General features: G+C 35.3%; 1 protein-coding gene across 1 annotated transcript in view; it reads right to left on the bottom strand.

Annotated features, from left to right (window-relative positions):
• Window positions 1-17,075: 17,075 nt before the first annotated feature.
• Window positions 17,076-21,699, bottom strand: part of ldlra (low density lipoprotein receptor a) — a 39,970-nt gene continuing 35,346 nt past the window's right edge. The window contains exon 18 of the mRNA XM_062037139.1: window positions 17,076-19,972. Within this exon, the coding sequence (XP_061893123.1) occupies window positions 19,916-19,972 (57 nt within the window). The 3' untranslated portion in view covers window positions 17,076-19,915. The remainder of the gene's footprint in view (window positions 19,973-21,699) is intronic.

Genomic DNA, 21,699 nt, shown 5'->3' with positions numbered 1-21,699 from the left:
ACTATGAAGCCACGTTGATGTAACACGTGGCTTGGCATTGTCTTGCTGAAATAAGCAGGGGCGTCCATGGTAACGTTGCTTGGATGGCAACATATGTTGCTCCAAAACCTGTATGTACCTTTCAGCATTAATGGCGCCTTCACAGATGTGTAAGTTACCCATGTCTTGGGCACTAATACACCCCCATACCATCACAGATGCTGGCTTTTCAACTTTGCGCCTATAACAATCCGGATGATTCTTTTCCTCTTTGGTCCGGAGGACACGACATCCACAGTTTCCAAAAACAATTTCAAATGAGGACTCGTCAGACCACAGAACACTTTTCCACTTTGTATCAGTCCATCTTAGATGAGCTCAGGCCCACCGAAGCCGACGGCGTTTCTGGGTGTTGTTGATAAACGGTTTTCGCCTTGCATAGGAGAGTTTTAACTTGCACTTACAGATGTAGCGACCAACTGTAGTTACTGACAGTGGGTTTCTGAAGTGTTCCTGAGCCCATGTGGTGATATCCTTTACACACTGATGTCGCTTGTTGATGCAGTACAGCCTGAGGGATCGAAGGTCACGGGCTTAGCTGCTTACGTGCAGTGATTTCTCCAGATTCTCTGAACCCTTTGATGATATTACGGACCGTAGATGGTGAAATCCCTAAATTCCTTGCAATAGCTGGTTGAGAAAGGTTTTTCTTGAACTGTTCAACAATTTGCTCACGCATTTGTTGTCAAAGTGGTGACCCTCGCCCCATCCTTGTTGGTGAATGACTGAGCATTTCATGGAATCTGTTGGAGTATGAGCTCCGCTGTCCCTCAATTGTCTGGTGAAGTGGGTGGGCAGGATTGTCCATGATGGCCAGCAGTTTGTCCAGTGTCCTCCTGTCCCTCACTGACACAAACGCCTCCAACTGCGTGCCAATAGTTTGGCCGGCTTTCCGGATCATTTTGTCAATCTGGTTTAAGTCCCTTTTGCTGGTGCTGCTCCCCCAACACACCCCTGCAAAGTACAGGGCACTGGCCACAACAGACTGATTAAAGATCTCCAACAGCTTGCTGCACACGTTAAAGGACCTAAGCTTCCTCAGGAAAAAGAGTCTGCTCATGCCCTTCTTGTATACAACTTTGCTATTGTCCTTCCAGTCCAGTCTGCTGTTTAAGTGGACTCCCAGGTACTTGTACTGCCTCACTAGTGCCACCTCCCGGCCCTGGATCTTGATGGGCTCCACACGGGTATAAGATTTTAGGCAAAAAAAAAAAAAAGAAGACAATTTAACAATATCAAGAATAAATACAATTATTCTCTTTTTTATTATTCTCAATTTACTCTGTCTTTTTTTAAAAAAAATTTGACAAAAGGCAACAATTAAAAAATGTAATACCACAACAAAAAACAGAAGTGCACCACTGATGGCAAAGTGTGATGATAACCATAGAATTTAAATGTTGTCTTTACAGTAAATTCAATTATACATTACAATCCTGGTATGGATTACAACATTCAACATGAGTGGGTAGAAGGAAGGTTTATTTCATTGATAATAATCATGCCTCTTATTAATAATTAATTCACAACATGTTTAACGTGTTGACACATTTTAGGTGTCCACCATTTTTCTAATAGAGAGAAAAAAATAATAGAATAAAAAAAGTGAAGCAATAGATTGCCACCTAATGCAGTGATAAAGAAAAAAAAAAAAAACTATTTTTTGTATCGTTATTTTTTTTCTTTTCTTTTTTCGGACACAACAAACCAAAAATACTCTTCATCTGCACAATGGAAAGATAAATAAATAGCATTTCCTATATTATCATTTATAAGAACAAAACATTTCTAGTAATATTAAAATAAACTAATATTGTCTGTCCGGAAAAGAGCAGGAAGAGGCAAAGCTTATAATAAATAGAAAAATAAATAAATACATGAATAAAAATATTTTTTAAAAAAAGACTGAAAATGACTAATATGGGAAAGGAAATAAAATTAAAATAAATACATGAATAAAACAAATATGATATACTGTAGCGCAGTGACAAAGAAAAAAGTTGAATTTCAGATGTTAAAAATATAAAGATAAAATAAAATAAAAAGGTTTAAATAATAATAAAAAAAAGAATAGAATTGCATAGAATAAATTATTATTCAAAAAACTAAATAAATCAACCAGCAAACAGGTTTAAAAAATAACATATGAATATATCAAATCTGACATATACGTATGTATAATTAGTAAATACATGTTGAATTATACAATAACAATAACTTGGTGTCCCAATCTGTCGTATTGTTATTGTGTTGTCGTTTGTTGACGACTTCATTCATAATCCTAGACTAATGGTAAACATTGTCCATATTATTATGTTTATTGTAGTAAATCATGTTACATTGTCATTTAACATGATGTTTATTGTATAAATCATGTTACATTGTCATTTACATGATGTTTATTGTAGTAAATCATGTCACATTGTCATTTAACATGATGTTTATTGTAGTAAATCATGTTACATTGTCATTTAACATGCTTATTGTAGTAAATCATGTTACATTGTCATTTACATGATGTTTATTGTATAAATCATGTTACATTGTCATTTACATGATGTTTATTGTAGTAAATCATGTTACATTGTCATTTAACATGATTTTTATTGTAGTAAATCATGTTACATTGTCATTTAACATGCTTATTGTAGTAAATCATGTTACATTGTCATTTAACATTATGTTTATTGTATAAATCATGTTACATTGTCATTTACATGATGTTTATTGTAGTAAATTATTTTACATTGTCATTTAACATTATGTTTATTGTATACATCATGTTACATTGTCATTTACAATATGTTTATTGTAGTAAATTGTCATTTAACATTATGTTTATTGTAGTAAATCATGTTACATTGTCATTTACATGATGTTTATTGTAGTAAACCATGTTACATTGTCATTTACATTATGTTTATTGTAGTAAATCATGTTACATTGTCATTTAACATTATGTTTATTTTAGTAAATTATGTTACATTGTCATTTACATGATGTTTATTGTATAAATCATGTTACTATGTCATTTAACATTATGTTTATTGTAGTAAATCATGTTACATTGTCATTTAACATTATGTTTATTGTATAAATCATGTTACTATGTTATTTACATTATGTTTATTGTAGTAAATCATGTGACTATGTCATTTACATGATGTTTATTGTAGTAAATCATGTTACTATGTCTTTTAACATGATGTTTATTGTATAAATCATGTTACATTGTCATTTACATGATGTTTATTGTAGTAAATCATGTTACATTGTCATTTAACATGATGTTTATTGTATAAATCATGTTACTATGTCATTTACATGATGTTTATTGTAGTAAATCATGTTACATTGTCATTTACATGATGTTTATTGTAGTAAATCATGTTACATTGTCATTTACATGATGTTTATTGTAGTAAATCATGTTACATTGTCATTTACATGATGTTTATTGTAGTAAATCATGTTACTATGTCATTTAACATTATGTTTATTGTAGTATATCATGTTACATTGTCATTTACATGATGTTTATTGCAGTAAATCATGTTACATTGTCATTTACATGATGTTTATTGTAGTAAATCATGTTACTATGTCATTTAACATGATGTTTATTGTAGTAAATCATGTTACATTGTCATTTACATGATGTTTATTGTAGTAAATCATGTTACTATGTCTTTTAACATGATGTTTATTGTATAAATCATGTTACATTGTCATTTACATTGTGTTTATTGTAGTAAATCATGTTACATTGTCATTTAACATTATGTTTATTGTATAAATCATGTTACTATGTCATTTACATGATGTTTATTGTAGTAAATCATGTTACTATGTCATTTACATGATGTTTATTGTAGTAAATCATGTTACATTGTCATTTACATGATGTTTATTGTAGTAAATCATGTTACATTGTCATTTACATGATGTTTATTGTAGTAAATCATGTTACATTGTCATTTACATGATGTTTATTGTAGTAAATCATGTTACATTGTCATTTACATGATGTTTATTGCAGTAAATCATGTTACTATGTCATTTAACATTATGTTTATTGTAGTAAATCATGTTACATTGTCATTTACATGATGTTTATTGTATACATCATGTTACTATGTCATTTACATGATGTTTATTGTATAAATCATGTTACTATGTCATTTAACATTATGTTTATTGTAGTAAATCATATTACATTGTCATTTACATGATGTTTATTGTAGTAAATCATGTTACTATGTCATTTAACATTATGTTTATTGTAGTAAATCATATTACATTGTCATTTACATGATGTTTATTGTAGTAAATCATGTTACATTGTCATTTAACATGATGTTTATTGTATAAATCATGTTACATTGTCATTTACATGATGTTTATTGTAGTAAATCATGTTACATTGTCATTTAACATGATGTTTATTGTAGTAAATCATGTTACATTGTCATTTAACATTATGTTTATTGTATAAATCATGTTACATTGTCATTTACATGATGTTTATTGTATAAATCATGTTACTATGTCATTTAACATTATGTTTATTGTAGTAAATCATGTTACATTGTCATTTAACATTATGTTTATTGTATAAATCATGTTACATTGTCATTTACATGATGTTTATTGTAGTAAATCATGTTACTATGTCATTTAACATTATGTTTATTGTAGTAAATCATGTTACATTGTCATTTACATGATGTTTATTGTATAAATCATGTTACACCACCAGGTAACACAATAGTGTTGCAGTCACAAACAATGAAATCCTATATTTTTACAGGAATGATCCATCCCATGACGCGTGACCTTGAGCAGTTAATGATTAATAATCAGACGTATAAGTCAACTTTCTTTGAAAGGCAGTACATTCCAGCCATCGCTGCCAACAAAACAAAACTTTCAGAGTGAGATTGTGCCGCTTTCAAGGTTCAGTGAGTTTCATCATGTTGGAAGCATGAGAATGTGGCTGAAGGCAACCCACAGACTGGGTGGTGGGCTTGTTGTATGCAAATGTACATTTAATTAATTATGATAAATTAATAAGTAATTATTTCATGATGTATTTATTTGATATTGTCCCTCTAAAGTAATAATATGCTGAATAGTGTCAGGTGATTATGTTTCATATTTTTGATGAACAATCATATTATCTGGGTGATGAGGCGGTACAAAATGGCATTTTGCTTCTTCCTGCGCTTCTTTTTTTATTTTCTTACTTCACTTTTTTGCAGAATAAGAAATGGTTTTTGAGATGCTATTTTGTTTGAATTGTGTACATTAGACAGTATATGTTTGTGTTTCGTTTATTTCAAATAAATTTGTGGGGGGCGGGGAACACACTTGTCACGTTCAAAGACAGATCGCCTTTGAAAAATCTTTATTTATCACTTTATTAAGATTTAATACTACATTTATCGCTTTATTAAGATTTAATACTATATCTATCATTTTATTAAGATTTAATACTATATTTATAACTTTATTAAGACTTAATACTTTATCACTTTCTTAAGATGTAATACTATATGTATCACTTTATTAAGACTTAATACTTTATTTATCACTTTATTAAGATTTAATACTATAATTATCACTTTAAGATTTAATACTATATTTATCACTTTATTAAGATTTAATACTATAATTATCACTTTAAGATTTAATACTATATTTATCACTTTATTAAGATGTAATACTATATTTATAATTGTATTAAGATTTAATACTATATTTATCACTTTTTTAAGATGTAATACTATATTTATAATTTTATTAAGATTAAATACTGTATTTATAATTTTTTTTAAGATTGAATACTATATTTATCCCTTTATTAAGATGTAATACCATATTTATCACTTTATTAAGGTTTAATACTATTTTTATCACTTTATTAAGATTTCATACTATATTTATCACTTTATTAAGATTTAATACTATATTTATCACTTTATTAAGACTTAATACTTTATTTATCATTTTATTAAGATTTAATACTATATTTGTCACTTTATTAAGACTTAATACTTTCTTTATCACTTTATTAAGATTTAATACTATAATTATCACTTTATTAAGACTGAATACTATATTTATCACTTTATTAAGATTTAATACTATATGTATCACTTTATTAAGATGTAATACTATATTTATCATTTTTATTACGATTTAATACTATATCATTGTATTAAGATTTAATACTATATTTATCATTTAATTAAGATTTAATACTATAATTATCACTTTATTAAGACTTAATACTATAATTATCACTTTATATTTATAATTGTATTATGATTTAATACTATATTTATAATTGTATTAAGATGTAATACTATATTTATCACTTTATTAAGATGCAATACTATATTTATAATTTTATTAATATTTAATACTGTATTTATAATTTTATTAAGATTTAATACTATGTCACTTTATTAAGATGTAATACCATATTCATCACTTTATTAAGACTTAATACTTTATCACTTTATTAAGATTTAATACTATATTTATCACTTTATTAAGATTTAATACTATATTTATCACTTTATTAAGATTTAATACTATACTTATAATTTTATTAAGATTTATACTATATTTATCATTTTATTAAGATTTAATACTATATTTATCATTTTATTAAGATTTAATGCTATATTTATCACTTTATTAAGACTTAATACTATATTTATCACTTCATTAAGACTTAATACTTTATTTATCACTTTATTAAGATTTAATACTATATTTATCACTTTATTAAGACTTAATACTATATTTATCAATTTATTAAGATTTAATACTATATGTATCACTTTAGTAAGATGTAATACTATATTTATCATTTTATTAATATTTAATACTATATTTATCATTTTATTAATATTTAATACTATATTTATCATTTTATTAAGATGTAATACTATATTTATCATTTTATTAAGATTTAATGCTATATTTATCCCTTTATTAAGACTTAATACTATATTTATCACTTTATTAAGATTGAATACTATATTTATCACTTTATTAAGACTTAATACTATATTTATCACTTTATTAAGATTGAATACTATATTTATAATTGTATTAAGATTTATACTATATTTATAATTTTATTAAGATTTATTACTATATCTACATCAACTATATGATTTGCCTGAGAAGCTGGACAGGACAAAAAACAAAACAAAACAAAATAAACAACTATATTTATCACTTTATTAACACTTAATACTATATTTATCACTTTATTGAGACTTAATACTATATTAAGATGTAATACTATTTTTATATTAGTTTATTAAAGGGAAGGAAAGTATTTATTTATAATATCATATACATATACATATACGACGACATAAAGGCTATCCAATTCAGATTGTGACCAGACTTTAAATTCACGGATTGAACACTCCTTCCAAACTCAAACCGGCTGCTTAAGACCTTAAAAAGTTCAAAACCTGTGTTTAAAATCACGTTTGGGTGTCACTTTCTGTCAGACATTGTTGTTGTGACCTCCTGAAGGCAGAGACCAATCCTAACCAAGTCATTCTTTCATGCACATGTACTTTCAGTTGTTATTTTGGACAAATGTAAACTCTCGGTCGGCGTGGGAGGATTCTGAGGAAGCCTTGTGGTTTTTTTCCCCTCACAGCTTGACATGTGGACTTTCTAGGAAAAGGATGTATTTTTCCACAGAAGCGGTGTAAGCCCCCCCCCCCCCCCCCCCCCCCAGGAGAGGGAAATAAAAAAAGAAAAACACAGCCCAGGTTTTCATAGCACAGCTGCTCAAGTGTGGAATCTGCTGCTGTGTGTCAAAGTCCTCTCCAACTGTACTCAGGCTGAAATATTCACAAAAGCATCTTCTTTTTTCATGCGTTCCAGCTTTTTGTCGGAATACAAGCTACAACTTTTAATCATCTACTTCACTTGATGCGACAAGCTAAACACATAAAATAACTTAAAATACTTTAGTATACCAACCGAAGACTTGAAATATCTTCCAAAAATTAATATAGGGCTGTGAATCTTACATTCCAAATAATTCTCCAATCAAATCAATACTTTTTAAAAACATTGGATGCCAGTTCTATGATGAACTACATTCCTCCATAAAATAGATAAACAGCTCTGATAAATTCCTATATTACTTAAAAGAAAACTAGTTTTGATTAATAACATTCTACCCAAACATTTAATAAAGTCAAATACAAATAAGGCAACAAGAGAAGTATCCAACATTTCTCTTTTCTAAAGTACATCTGTACAGCAGATATAGATCATCTATATCAACAATATGATCATCTACATCAACAATATGATCATCTACATCAACTATATGATCATCTACATCAACTATATGATCATCTACATCAACTATATGATCATCTACATCAACAATTTGATCATCTACATCAACTATATGATCATCTACATCAGTGGTCCCCAACCACCGGGCCACGGCCCGGTACCGGTCCGCGGACCGATATGTACCGGGCCGCGGACCGATTGGTACCAGAAAAAAATAAAAAAAATAAACATTTATTTATATATGTTTTAAATTAAATCAACATAGAAAAACACATTTTATACATTATATATCAATGTAGATCAATACAGTCTGCAGGGATACAGCCCGTAAGCACACATGATTGTATTTCTTTATGAAAAAAAAACAAAAACAAAACAAAAAATATTTTTTTTAATCCCCCCCCACCACCCCCAAATTTTGGCCCACTCTGTATTTGAGTTTGACACCCCTGATGTACATCAACAATATGATAATCTACATAAACAATATGATCATCTACATCAACAATATGATTTGTTTGAGTGTCTGCATGGGACAGATGAAAAAAATAAAAAATAGTTTTATATATATATATATATATATATATATATATATATATATATATATATATATATATATATATATATATATATATATATATATATATATATATATATATATATATATATATATATATATATATATATATATATATATATAATAGATGTTTTATATTCCTGAATTGATTAAGAATTGCTATTCATTCGAAAATCTATTTTTTTTCTACACCCCTGTTAAATTATGCTAATTTTAGAGACCATCGAAGGGTGGGACCTCATCATAGATAATATTTTTTGTCATCACTTCCAATTGTTCTTTTTTCAATAGCTCACCAAAAAAAGCCGTAAAATTCTGGTTATTATTTTATTATTTTTTTAACTTGTGAGTGTGACAAAATATTGCAAACACTGCAGTGCTTTTTTTTTTCTACTAGTTTGCTTTATAACATCTACCTAATGACGGGCAGTAACGAGCTACATGTAGCTAAGCTACGTAGCTTAACTACATTTTCCCAGTAGCTAGACTTTTTTAACGAGTACCGGTAGCTTTTTCTGTAGCTTAGCTACTTTTAGAGCCATTTAGCGAGGTAGCTTACATCAAGGGAAACAGGAGTGCGAATCCAGACTAAAAAAATATGGAGAAAATACAAGACCTGGATGAAAGAGAACATCCATACATACAGAGAACATCCATGATGATTGGTTGGTGTTCCTATGATGAGTCACAATTGGCTAAGGTTAGGGTGAAACTTTACGGAAAAATCATAACAGTCATGCACTCATGTCACATGACGACGAGGGAGTCGGAGACAGAGGGACGCTTCAAGCTGACCACTCAAAAAAAAGAACCATACTTGAAAATGTCAGAGGAATTCTCTCCGGCAGATTAGATGTTTCCTTTAGTGATGAAGACGACGTGCAGGAAACCCACAATAATGTGTGTCCTTGGCCATATTTACACAAATGTACGCGTTTAGAGAAAACAAAACCTTAGTTTTTAGTTGTTTACTCTGTAAACCACAATCATAACTTCATCTAAGACACAAATGTAGGAACACACATTCAGGTGAGTTCATGAAAAGTTTTACCGCACATAACCATTACCAACTGTTTCCAAACACACCATTTTTTTTGTCAAGATATAGATAGATTATGTTTATTTACTGTAGGTAGAAACAATGAATAACATTATAGGGGTGAGCCAAAGAAAAGGCAAACTAAATAAATACATAGAGTGGAGTTTAGGGACCCCTAGAGATGGTTGTAAGGCAGGGGCGTCAAACTAATTTTAGCTCAGGGGCCGCATGGAGGAAAATCTGCGCACTCGCGGGCCGGACTATTAAAATCATGGCCTTAAAACTAGAAACAACTTCAGATTGTTTTCTTGGTCTTACTTTGGCTAAAAATACAACAAACACATTCTGAAAATATTACAATAAAAATATAGAAAAAAATACCTGCAGCGGTAAAGTTTAGATCCATGAAAGAAAGGAGAAAGTGAATGAATGTTTATAACTGAATACATTTACATATGCATAAAAAGTTTTCTTTTGTACTATTTTATTTAATGAATAAAGTAACATTTATGACAACCTTTTTCCAAAACACAATATACAGTAGAATGTGAGATATAACAGGGTAATGCATACATTTATCATTTGTTTTCAAAACGCTTACAAAAAAGTGGGACCCCAAAAATGTATTGTGGTGTCCCATTTTTATGACTTGATGGGGTCCCTAGGACCCCATTTTGAAAATTCCTAGCGCCAACACTGATGGAGTATTGGTGCGTGCAAAACAGCAGCTGGTTGCTGTGGCCTGCGGGCCGATTCTAATACTAATCAAATATCATCCCGGGGGCCATAGATCATTCATTCACGGGCCGGATCTGGCCCGCGGGCCTTGACTTTGACACCCCTGTTGTAGGGTGTCCCCAGCTAAATGACAGATAGTTAATAGTAATGGACCCTTACTAGGTGCATTTGTACACTATGTGTTTGGCTGCAAAATTGGCTAAATAAGTTAGCATGCTAATGTTTTGCCGCGTAGCTAGTAGTGTAGCTTGCTACAAATCTCAGGGGATAGCTTCCCCTGTAGCTTAGCTATATTTAATGGAGAGTACCTTGAAGCTTAGCTTACTACAATTTCCAAGTAGCTTTCTTATCACTGCATTTATCACATTAAAAAACATTTTTCAAAAAACAATTGTGATACAGTCATTTTAAGGCCACCTTCCCAATCCGATTTCGAGTCCGATACTTTGACAACAGATTATAGAACTGAAAATGTTTTACGGCAAGTAAAGTAAACGCAATAACACATTATTATAAAGCGTGTCTTAGTACATTTACAAGTTGCTAGTATTGTTGTCGATCAGAGGATGTAACAAATGTGATATTGGATGCTACATACCATTTTTGTGTTACAAAAAAAAAGTGGCTTGTGCACAATAACTAAGTAAAACCAAAAACTACTATTCACTCGAATTTAAATAATTTGTCTTCAAAGCTTTCCTGTATCCTGTGACTTTGTAAACAATAACAGCAACAAAATAGTTATGTAATAATAAGAATATTGATCTAATCAATTTAGTATAATTTTTATGTGTCACCACCCGTTGCCAAGTTTGTATTTTCACTTTTCCTCTTTTGGTGCAGTTGACCTTGTACGTACTACATTTCTCCTTCCCCCTAGAGTTCCTGTGTTCCCCCTGTGGGCGGAGTTGTGAGACGTGTGCAGCTGCTTCCAATTTTCCCTGATGCTTCTTAGGCAGCACCTTGGCAGCTGGACGACACTTGGCTCTCCACGCCAGATGACTTCGATGCTTCCAGTATTTTACTAGCTGCTATATTGGCCATTCCCAGTGCCATCCAGCTAGGTGTTGTTTTTGTAGTTCGCACGCCTCCGACCCAAGTTTATTTTTGTATATAGTAATTTTTGTTTTTTCCACGGTGCACATTTTGTTTTCTGTTTTTTGCACCTTTTGTTACCTCCGGTTTGGATTGTTTTTGTGAGTACATGACCTCAGTAAAAACTGTTTAGTCTGTCTGCATCCTGGGGTTACTCTCTCCTGTGTTGCACAGCATTGTGACAATGTACTAAGACTACACTAGTTTTCGATAGTATCAATATCTAGATCAGGGGTCAGCAACCCGCGGCTCTAGAGCCGCATGCGGCTCTTTAGCGCCGCCCTAGTGGCTCTCTGGAGCTTTTTCAAAAATGTATGAAAAATGGAAAAAGATCATGGGAAAAAAACATTTTTTTGGTTTTAGTATGGTTACTGTAGGAGGACAAACATGACACAAACCTCCCTAATTGTTATAAAGCACACTGTTTATATTAAACAGGCTTCACTGATTCCAGTATTTGGCGAGCGCCGTTTTGTCCTACTAATTTTGGCGGTCCTTGAACTCACCTTAGTTTGTTTACACGTGTAACTTTCTCCGACTTTCTAGGACGTGTTTTATGCCACTACTTTTTCTGTCTCATTTTGTCCACCAAACCTTTAACGTTGTGCATGAATGCACAAAGGTGAGTTTTGTTGATGTTATTGACTTGTGTGGAGTGCTAATCGGGCATATTTGGTCACTGCATGACTGCAAGCTAATCGATGCTAACATGCTATTTAGGCTAGCTATATGTACATATTGCATCATTATGCCTCATTTGTAGCTATATTTGAGGTCATTTAGCTTCCTTTAAGTCCTCTTAATTCAATTTATATCTCATGACACACTATCTGTATGTAATATGGCTTCTAATTTGTTGCGGCTCCAGACAGATTTGTTTTTGTATTTTTGGTCCAATATGGCTCTTTCAACATTTTGGGTTGCCGACCCCTGATCTAGATCGATCACCTCTCATTTACATTGAACATTTTCCAGTTAGCTTCTTGTGTTGTTCTCCTCGTTGTTAGCATGTTTAGCCATTCCTTTCCCTCTAGTTCTCCAGTGAGGAAGACATTTTATTTTCCGCCAAAATAGTGAGGATTAGTACCTCTGAGGCAACTTCGCACTGTGTATAGACCAGTGTTTTTTAACCCTTTTTTTGAGGCAAGGCACATTTTTTGTCTTTGAAAAAAAATTCCGAAGCACACCACCAGCAGAACATGTTAAAAAAATGAAACTCAGTAGCCTTTCTAGGCAACATAGTCGTTCCCATCAAATACCTGACACATTTTGTTCGATATGAATTCAAACCATAACCATCCATGCATCCATCATTAATTCTCTTGTCTCAAAGTAGGCCGACAAAGTAATTAGTTACCTGCTGCCACCTAGTGGTATGGAAGAGTATTACATGGTTACTCAACAACGGCGCATTATTTTCAGATTATGATTATTGGTTTGCAAAAAATATTTTTTTGACCAATTAGGTGAAATTGCACGCGTCTCTTTTGAAGGAATCTTCCACAATCTCTCGCCATGTAAACACTCGGACACGGAGAAGATCGGTTTGGCATGGGAAATAGCCATTGATAGCATTTTTATTTGAGTCTTTGGGATGGTCGACAATGAAGGGTTTTTGGGTATCATGTTACATTGACAAAGACTGTTTATTGTTACGTGACATTATGCTGATGTCGGCTTAATACGGTGGACCGAAACTTAGACGGGTTGTCAACAAGTTCCAGGTTCCAGCGTGTTATGTCGTGTTACCTCAACTTAACAGCGCCTCAACTTAGTAGCAGTAGAGTGGAAAAATAAGTTGCGTCTATATTGAAGCTACTATCATATTTATCCGATTTATGACACCCAAAGACTTCCAAAGTTTGAGAATAAATAGATATGATCAAAATAGTATCAATCTCACAGAGATCCCCGAGCCATTTTGAGAGATAATGTGATCTGTGACGTAGAGGAGGAGCCACCGACCCCTTCCTTACCAACAACGATGCTAATCAAGCAGACTTTGTGAGCGTCAACAAGGATTACTTTGGGAACAATTATGATACAGAACCTTATATTTTTGAGCCCGAACACAAAGAAGATGAGCAATAGGTTTTAGAAGCCGAGTGCTAAACGGATGTAGCTTTATTGAAACACTGTAGCATTAGCAGCATTGCTAGGTGCTAAACATACCAAGTAACCATGATAAACAGAATCAGAATCAGAAATACTTAATTAATACCCAAGGAGAAATTAAGATTTTCAGCACAATTCCATTCAAGATCAGACAAACATTACAGGGAGACAGAACAGAATCGCTGACGGGTCTGCCAGCTTCTGGGGCCCCTTACAAAAATGGTGAGAAACAGGTAAATGCTGGGTGGGGGGTGAGAAGAAAAAAAATTCAGTCTGAGCCTGGGCCCCTGGAGAGTGGGTCCAGACTGAGGCCAAGGGGAAAAAAACCTCATAGCCATAGCACACAAAAGCATGTGTGTAAGAGGGAAACATTAAATATCAAAGAACATTAAAGACATTAAAAGAGCAGAGCTGATGCAACCAGCCACTTCTACACACAGCCACAAAAGTAAAAACAAAAACAAAAACAAACAAAAAAAACATATACACTGTGGTGGCCTCTGCGGTGTTCCACGCCATCGTCTGCTGGGGTGGGGGGAGCATGGCCAGAGACAGGAGCAGACCCAACAAAGCAACCAAGTGAGCCACCCTCGGTCGCCCACTAACTCTCGGCCAGTGTCCAGTCCGCATGGATGAGCGAGGATGCGTCTAAGGAGACTGAGGTGTCCGATACACGCTCATTCTGCCAAGACCCTGTAAAGCTTGTCCGTCTTGTCCGAGCAGCCCTGTCTCTTCATCCACATCGCCTCCGTAATAAAACAAACACTTACTGTAATATTTCCACTCTCGCTGGGATGCCGACCGACGGCACGCTCACATAATTCCGTTTAGATGAAGAATCAATCACAATCCTCACAAAGGGTTAAAAAAAAAGTTCTGTCAGGAAGCATCTTTTTCACCGTCTCTGGGACGTGAAAGTGGACCCGCCTGTCGGTCCATGGCCACATTTGTCTACTAGCAGGTGAGAAATGCATGAATTATAATCTAGAATGAACTTTTAGCAAGTTTGAGACAAAGCAAAAGCAGCGCACTGATTGATTGATTGATTGATTGAAACTTTTATTAGTAGATTGCACAGTACAGTTGTCATTGTTTAGTTATGTTCTGTTAGTTTTGGACTCCCTTAGTTCCTGTTTTGTGCACTTCGGGGGTTTTGTTCTTGTTACCATGGGTACTAATTGGTTTCACCTGCCTCTGATTAGTGTTCGGCACGTTCACCTGCTGTTTAGCACTAATCAGAGAGCTATTTATTCACGTTGCTCGCCACACTCGGTCTGGCTTCATTGTTTGCGGTATGCAACAAGTTACGTTGGTTTATTCCTGTTCTCGATTCCTGTGCTAAGTTGTTGCCTTAGCTTCCCGTGCGATCGCCACGCTTTTCTTTTGTTTGTTTCCTGTCTTTTGGTATTGTGTATGATTTATGGCTGGCGTCATTCTGTCACGTCGGGGGGGGGGGGGGGTCGCAACTTGCTGCGAGGTTTGTTCTCCCAGGATGCAAACGGACATGATTTAATCTTAAATTACACTCAACGAGGTACAAAACAGAAAACAAGGCGAAGGAACAAGGTGCCGATCGCAACAACTTAGCACAGGAATCAGGAATGGAGAACAGGAATAAACCAACGTAACTTGGAGACTGTTATTTTGTTAGCGCAGGCGCGATGGAGCGTCACTTTTATTGTTAAGACAGGAACTGTGCGGTCAGTCTTTAGGCTTTTGACGGGAAGTACGGTTGAAATAAAAAAAAGTGTCTTTTTTCCTTCACACTTTTGATTGATTGATTAAAACTTGTATTAGTAGATTGCACAGTATAGTACATATTCCGTACAATTGACCACTAAATGGTAACACCCCAATAACTTTTTCAACTTGTTTAAGTCGGGGTCCACGTGTGACGGTCATGTGACCGCCTGGCTTTGTTTGATTGGTGAAACGTCACCAGTGACTGCATCTGATTGGTGAAACTTTGAAGGTCTGTCTGACAAACCACAACAAACAAAGCGTGCAGTAACAGATCGATAAAAATTAGTAGCGAGTAGCGAGCTGAATGTAAATAAATGGAGCGGAGTAAAAGTAGCGTTTCTTCTCTATAAATATACTCAAGTAAAAGTAAAAGTATGTTGCATTAAAACTACTCTTAGAAGTACAATTCATCCCAAAAGTTACTCAAGTAGATGTAACGGAGTAAATGTAGCGCGTTACTACCCACCTCTGGCCCTGTTAGATCCCACCAAAACATCGGTTTCTAGCTGGCATTATCGTATAGCACGTGGACGTAACTTTGTTTTCCAACCACAGGAAGGAAAAACGTGAGCGTGAAGGACAGTGCTGAGAATGACAAGTGGATGACAGTCATTGAATTCGAGCAAGAAATGATGGAGAACACGACGGTGTGTCGCCAATCACTGCTCGTCCTGCACCATGTCGGAGAAGAATGACATGTTAAAAGTTCATCTAAAAGACGGACATTTATCCATGAAAATATCGAGAAGCTGCTGTCAGGCTTGTCACTGACAGTTTGGTTATGTTCGGGGTTTTTGCCTGTGTTTGTGTTTTATTTCCTGTCAGCGCTCTTATTTTGGTTCCTTTTCCTGCACGTCTCCGTGAGCGCTTGTTTCCCTCACCTGTCCCTGATTGGCAGTCTGGCACACCTGGTGGCAATTGCCAATCAGGCTACTATTTATACCTGCCTCGCCCTCTAGTCAGTACTGGAGTATTGTTGGCTGTTTGCGATTTGCTGTCTCATGTTTCCTCGTCTCTTGTATCCTGTTTCCTGTCTCCAGTTTGCCTGTTTCCTGGTTCCTGATTCCTGTTTTCCTGCATTTTCTTTTGGACATTAAAGTCATGTTTTCCTGCAACAAGCCTGCCATATCCACATCTTGGGGTTCGTCACCAACACTTCCTGACAGCTGCTGATGGTGTGTTTGACAGAGAAGGAGCTTTCTACTGTGATGGTTTTGTATAATATTTCATAGTTTGTTTTCATTTTTAAAATGCATGTTAAACTTGAATTGATTTCAAATTTAACGCAGTGGCCGACGTTGATTTGAGATACAAGTGCTTTGAGTTAAGAATGTCATCACTGATCAAGGCTGAAAAATAGGTCGAGTAACAAATTGAAACCGTGACACTTGAGTGCTGAGTCCAGAGTGGATCTTTAATAAATACAGGCATTTATTTATGTACAGCAAAGGAAAACATTTGTACCAGGAAAAAAAACTGAATATTTACATTTATGAACATCCTATTTACAAAAATTACTATTTACACTTTCTCCAACATTTACAACAGATCCGATTCTCTTCTCCGTCCTCCGCCAAAATGAAGACCGGAGGAAAAGTTGGAATGCAAAGACGGAGGAGAGTCGGGTTAAGGCACGTGTTTCTGTCCTGCCATAAGGCCAGGCTGTAAATGCACACGTGTTATAGTGCGCTCACACATGTCTGCATCAAAGGAATGCACACTTTCCTCCAGCAAGACGTGGACGTACAAATCTCATGTTTCTCCAATAACAACAACAAAAAAAAGTCAAACATGACAGACTGGAGCTGAAAAGGCCTCCAACATGTGCTTGACAACTGCACAGGTGGAAATGGAACCCTTACAAAAGAGCGCAGTGAACTCTTCAGACTCCCAACCTGGATCTCATCTATAAAGCGTGCTAAACCAGGGGTGTCCAAAGTTCGGCCCCAGCTTGTTTTTCTTTGGCCCAGACAAAATAAACACAATTTGGTTTAGAACACTACACAAAAAAACACTTAAGTATGCAAGCTGCACTCAAATGCTAACCCTAGCGTGCTAACAGAATGTGTCACATACCAAGTTATATGACTATGAAGCGGTACGCATGCAAAGGTTGTCTAAAAATAAAAGTTTGCATGCTAACAGTTAGCATGTGTCAAGTACAAAATGAAATGACTCTGAGGTGTTGGCTGCAAAACTGGCTAAAAAAGTTAGCATGGTAATGTTAGCATGTGTCAAGTACCTCGTTATATTACCCTGAGGTGTTCGGCTGCAAAACAGGCTCAAAACGCAGCATGTTAGCATGCTAACAGTTAGCACGTGTCAAGTACCAAGTAATATGAGTGAGGCCTTTGGCAAAAAAACTTAGCATGGTAATGTTAGAATGCTAACAGTTAGCATGTGTCAAGCATCAAATTAAATGACTCTGTGTTGGCTGCGAAACTGGCTAAAAAAGTTAGCATGGTAATGTTAGCATGTGTCAAGTACCTCGTTATAAGACCCTGAGGTGTCCGGCTGCAAAACTGGCTAAAAAGTTAGCATGGTAAAGTTAGCATGTGTCAAGTACCTCCTTATATGACTCTGAGGTGTTTGACTGCAAAACTGGCTAAAACGTTAGCATGGTAATGTTAGCATGCTAACAGTTAGCACGTGTCAAGTATACCAAGTCATACGAGTCTGAGGCGTTCGGCTAAAAAGTTAGCATGGTAATGTTAGCATGCTAACAGTTAGTTAAAAGTTAAAGTTAAAGTACCAATGATTGTCACACACACACTAGGTGTGGTAAAATTTGACCTCTGCATTTGACCCATCACCCTTGATCACCCCCTGGGAGGTGAGGGGAGCAGTGGGCAGCAGCGGTGCCGCGCCCAGGAATCATTTTGGTGATTTAACCCCCAATTCCAACCCTTGATGCTGAGTGCCAAGCAGGGAGGTAATGGGTCCCATTTTTATAGTCTTTGGTATGACTCAGCCGGGATTTGAACTCACAACCTACCGATCTCAGGGCTGACACTCTAACCACTAGGCATGTGTCAAGTACCAAATTAAATGGCTCTGAGGTGTTTGCTGCAAAACTGGCTAAAAAAGTTTGCATGTAAATGTTAGCATGTGTCAAGTACCTCCTTTTATGACTCTGAGGTGTTCGGCTGAAAAACAGGCTCAAAACGTAGCATGGTAATGTTAGCATGCTAACAGTTAGCATGTGTCAAGTACCAAGTTATATGAGTCTGAGGCGTTCGGCTAAAAAGTTAGCGTGGTAATGTTAGCATGCTAACAGTTAGCATGTGTCAAGTACCAAATTAAATGACTCTGTGTTGGCTGCAAAACTGGCTAAAAAAGTTAGCATGGTAATGTTAGTATGTGTCAAGTACCTCGTTATATGACTCTGAGGTGTTCGGCTGCAAAACTGGCTAAAAAGTTAGCATGGTAATGTTAGCATGTGTCAAGTACCTCCTTATATGACTCTGAGGTGTTCGGCTGAAAAACAGGCTCAAAACGTAGCATGGTAATGTTAGCATGCTAACAGTTAGCATGTGTCAAGTACCAAGTAATATGAGTCTGAGGCGTTTGGCTGAAAAGTTAGCGTGGTAATGTTAGCATGCTAACAGTTAGCATGTGTCAAGTACCAAATTAAATGACTCTGTTGGCTGCAAAACTGGCTAAAAAAGTTAGCATGGTAATGTTAGCATGTGTCAAGTACCTAGTTATATGACTCTGAGGTGTTCGGCTGCAATACTGGCTAAAAAGTTAGCATGGTAATGTTAGCATGTGTCAAGTACCTAGTTACTGTATATGACTCTGAAGTGTTGGCTGCAACATTGGCTGAAAAAGTTAGCATGGTAATTTTAGCATGTGTCAAGTACCTCCTTATATGACTCTGACGTGTACAAGAAAACTAATATTTCTAAAAAAAATTATTTTGTTTCCAGCATTAATGTGTGCCTGACTGAAATAATACTGAAAAAGGCCAGACTGAAATAATAATCATATTTCTGCACCGTTGCTAACGTTGCTAACTGCTAACTGATGTTTGATTTGGACAAGAAAAAAATAGTGGGGTCCAGTAGAAAATCCACAAAAATGAGCAAAATTAAGTGAACCTGAATGCCCAAGAAGAGGGTTTGTGGCCGTGTGAGGAGATTGTGGTTGAAAGCTGAATTCCGTGTGAGGTAAACAATAAAAAAAAGGACATCTCGTCATGGAGGTCCTTCACCTGCTGCTCAGTTCTCACTGAAAGTTGGATTGTCCGCCTCTTCATCCCGGCTCACGATTTGCGTCTGATGAGACAAAAAAAAAGTGTGTGGGACATTATATTGTGGTGAATAAAGTACAGTGTGTGTGTGTGTGTGTGTGCATGTAACACACACACACTTTATTAGTTACCGTATTTTCCGCACTATAAGGTGCACCTAAAAACCTCCAATTTTCTCAAAAGCTGACAGTGCGCCTTACAATCCGGTGCGCCTTATATATGGACCAATATTGAGCCACAACAGGTCTCGCAACTACGGTAAGCAGCCGCCGACTTCTTTTTCCCCCGTAGAAGAAGAAGCGCGCAATGCATGCTGGGATATATGACTGCGCGAGGCGTGCCGTTTCATTTCCATTTGTGTGTTTATGTAAAGACCCCAAAATGGCTCTTATTAAGAGACACGCTTATGACGCAGAGTTTAAACTCAAGGCGATCAGTCACGCAGTAGAACAATGGAATAGAGCAGCAGCGAGAGAATTTAACATTGTCACTGAACTGCTAGAGCAGTGGTTCTCAAATGGGGGTACGCGTACCCCTGGGGGTACTTGAAGGTATGCCAACGGGTACGTGAGATTTTTTAAAAATGTCTGTGAAAAAGAACTGTGAAAAGAAATGCAACAATGCAATATTCAGTGTTGACAGCTAGATTTTTTGTGGACATGTTCCATAAATATTGATGTTAAAGATTTATTTTTCTGTGAAGAAATGTTTAGAATTAAGTTCATGAATCCAGATGGATCTCTTTTACAATCCCCAAAGAGGGCACTTTAAAGGCCTACTGAAAGCCACTACTACCGACCACGCAGTCTGATAGTTTATATATCAATGATGAAATCTTAACATTATAACACATGCCAATACGGCCGGGTTAACTTATAAAGTGACATTTTAAATTTGCCGCTAAACTTCCGGTTCGAAACGCCTCTGAGGATGACGTATGCGCGTGACGTAGACCGGCGAACACGGGTATGCCTTCCACATTGAAGCCAATACGAAAAAGCTCTGTTTTCATTTCATAATTCCACAGTATTCTGGACATCTGTGTTCGTGAATCTGTTGCAATCATGTTCATTGCATTATGGAGAAGGAAGCTGAACAAGCAAAGAAGAAAGTTGTCGGTGCGAAATGGACGTATTTTTCGAACGTAGTCAGCAACAACAGTACACAGCCGGCGCTTCTTTGTTTACATTCCCGAAAGATGCAGTCAAGATGGAAGAACTCGGATAACAGAGACTCTAACCAGGAGGACTTTTGACTTCGATACACAGACGCCTGTAGAGAACTGGGACAACACAGACTCTTACCAGGATTACTTTGATTTGGATGACAAAGACGCAGACGTGCTACTGTGAGTATGCAGCTTTGGCTTCTAAACATTTGATCGCTTGACCGTATGTGCGCAACTTTTTTTTGCGTATGTACGTAACTTTTTTAAAATATATAAGCTTTATGAACCTTGGGTTAGGTGAACGGTCTTTTGGGCTGAGTGATTGTGTGTGTTGATCAGGTGTTTGAATTGTATTGGCGTGTTCTATGGAGCTAGGAGCTAGCAGAGGAGCTAGGAGCTAGCATAACAAACACGCAGGTGTTTTTATGCAGGATTAATTTGTGGCATATTAAATATAAGCCTGGTTGTGTTGTGGCTAATAGAGTATATATATGTCTTGTGTTTATTTACTGTTGTAGTCATTCCCAGCTGAATATCAGGTCACCCCCGGCTCTCACAGCATCTTCCCTATCTGAATAGCTTCA

This window comes from Entelurus aequoreus, linkage group LG25, assembly GCF_033978785.1.
Source record: "Entelurus aequoreus isolate RoL-2023_Sb linkage group LG25, RoL_Eaeq_v1.1, whole genome shotgun sequence".
NCBI lineage: Eukaryota > Metazoa > Chordata > Actinopteri > Syngnathiformes > Syngnathidae > Entelurus > Entelurus aequoreus.
The sequence above is the reverse complement of the archived record's forward strand: the minus strand, read 5'-3'. Positions and strand labels throughout refer to the sequence as shown.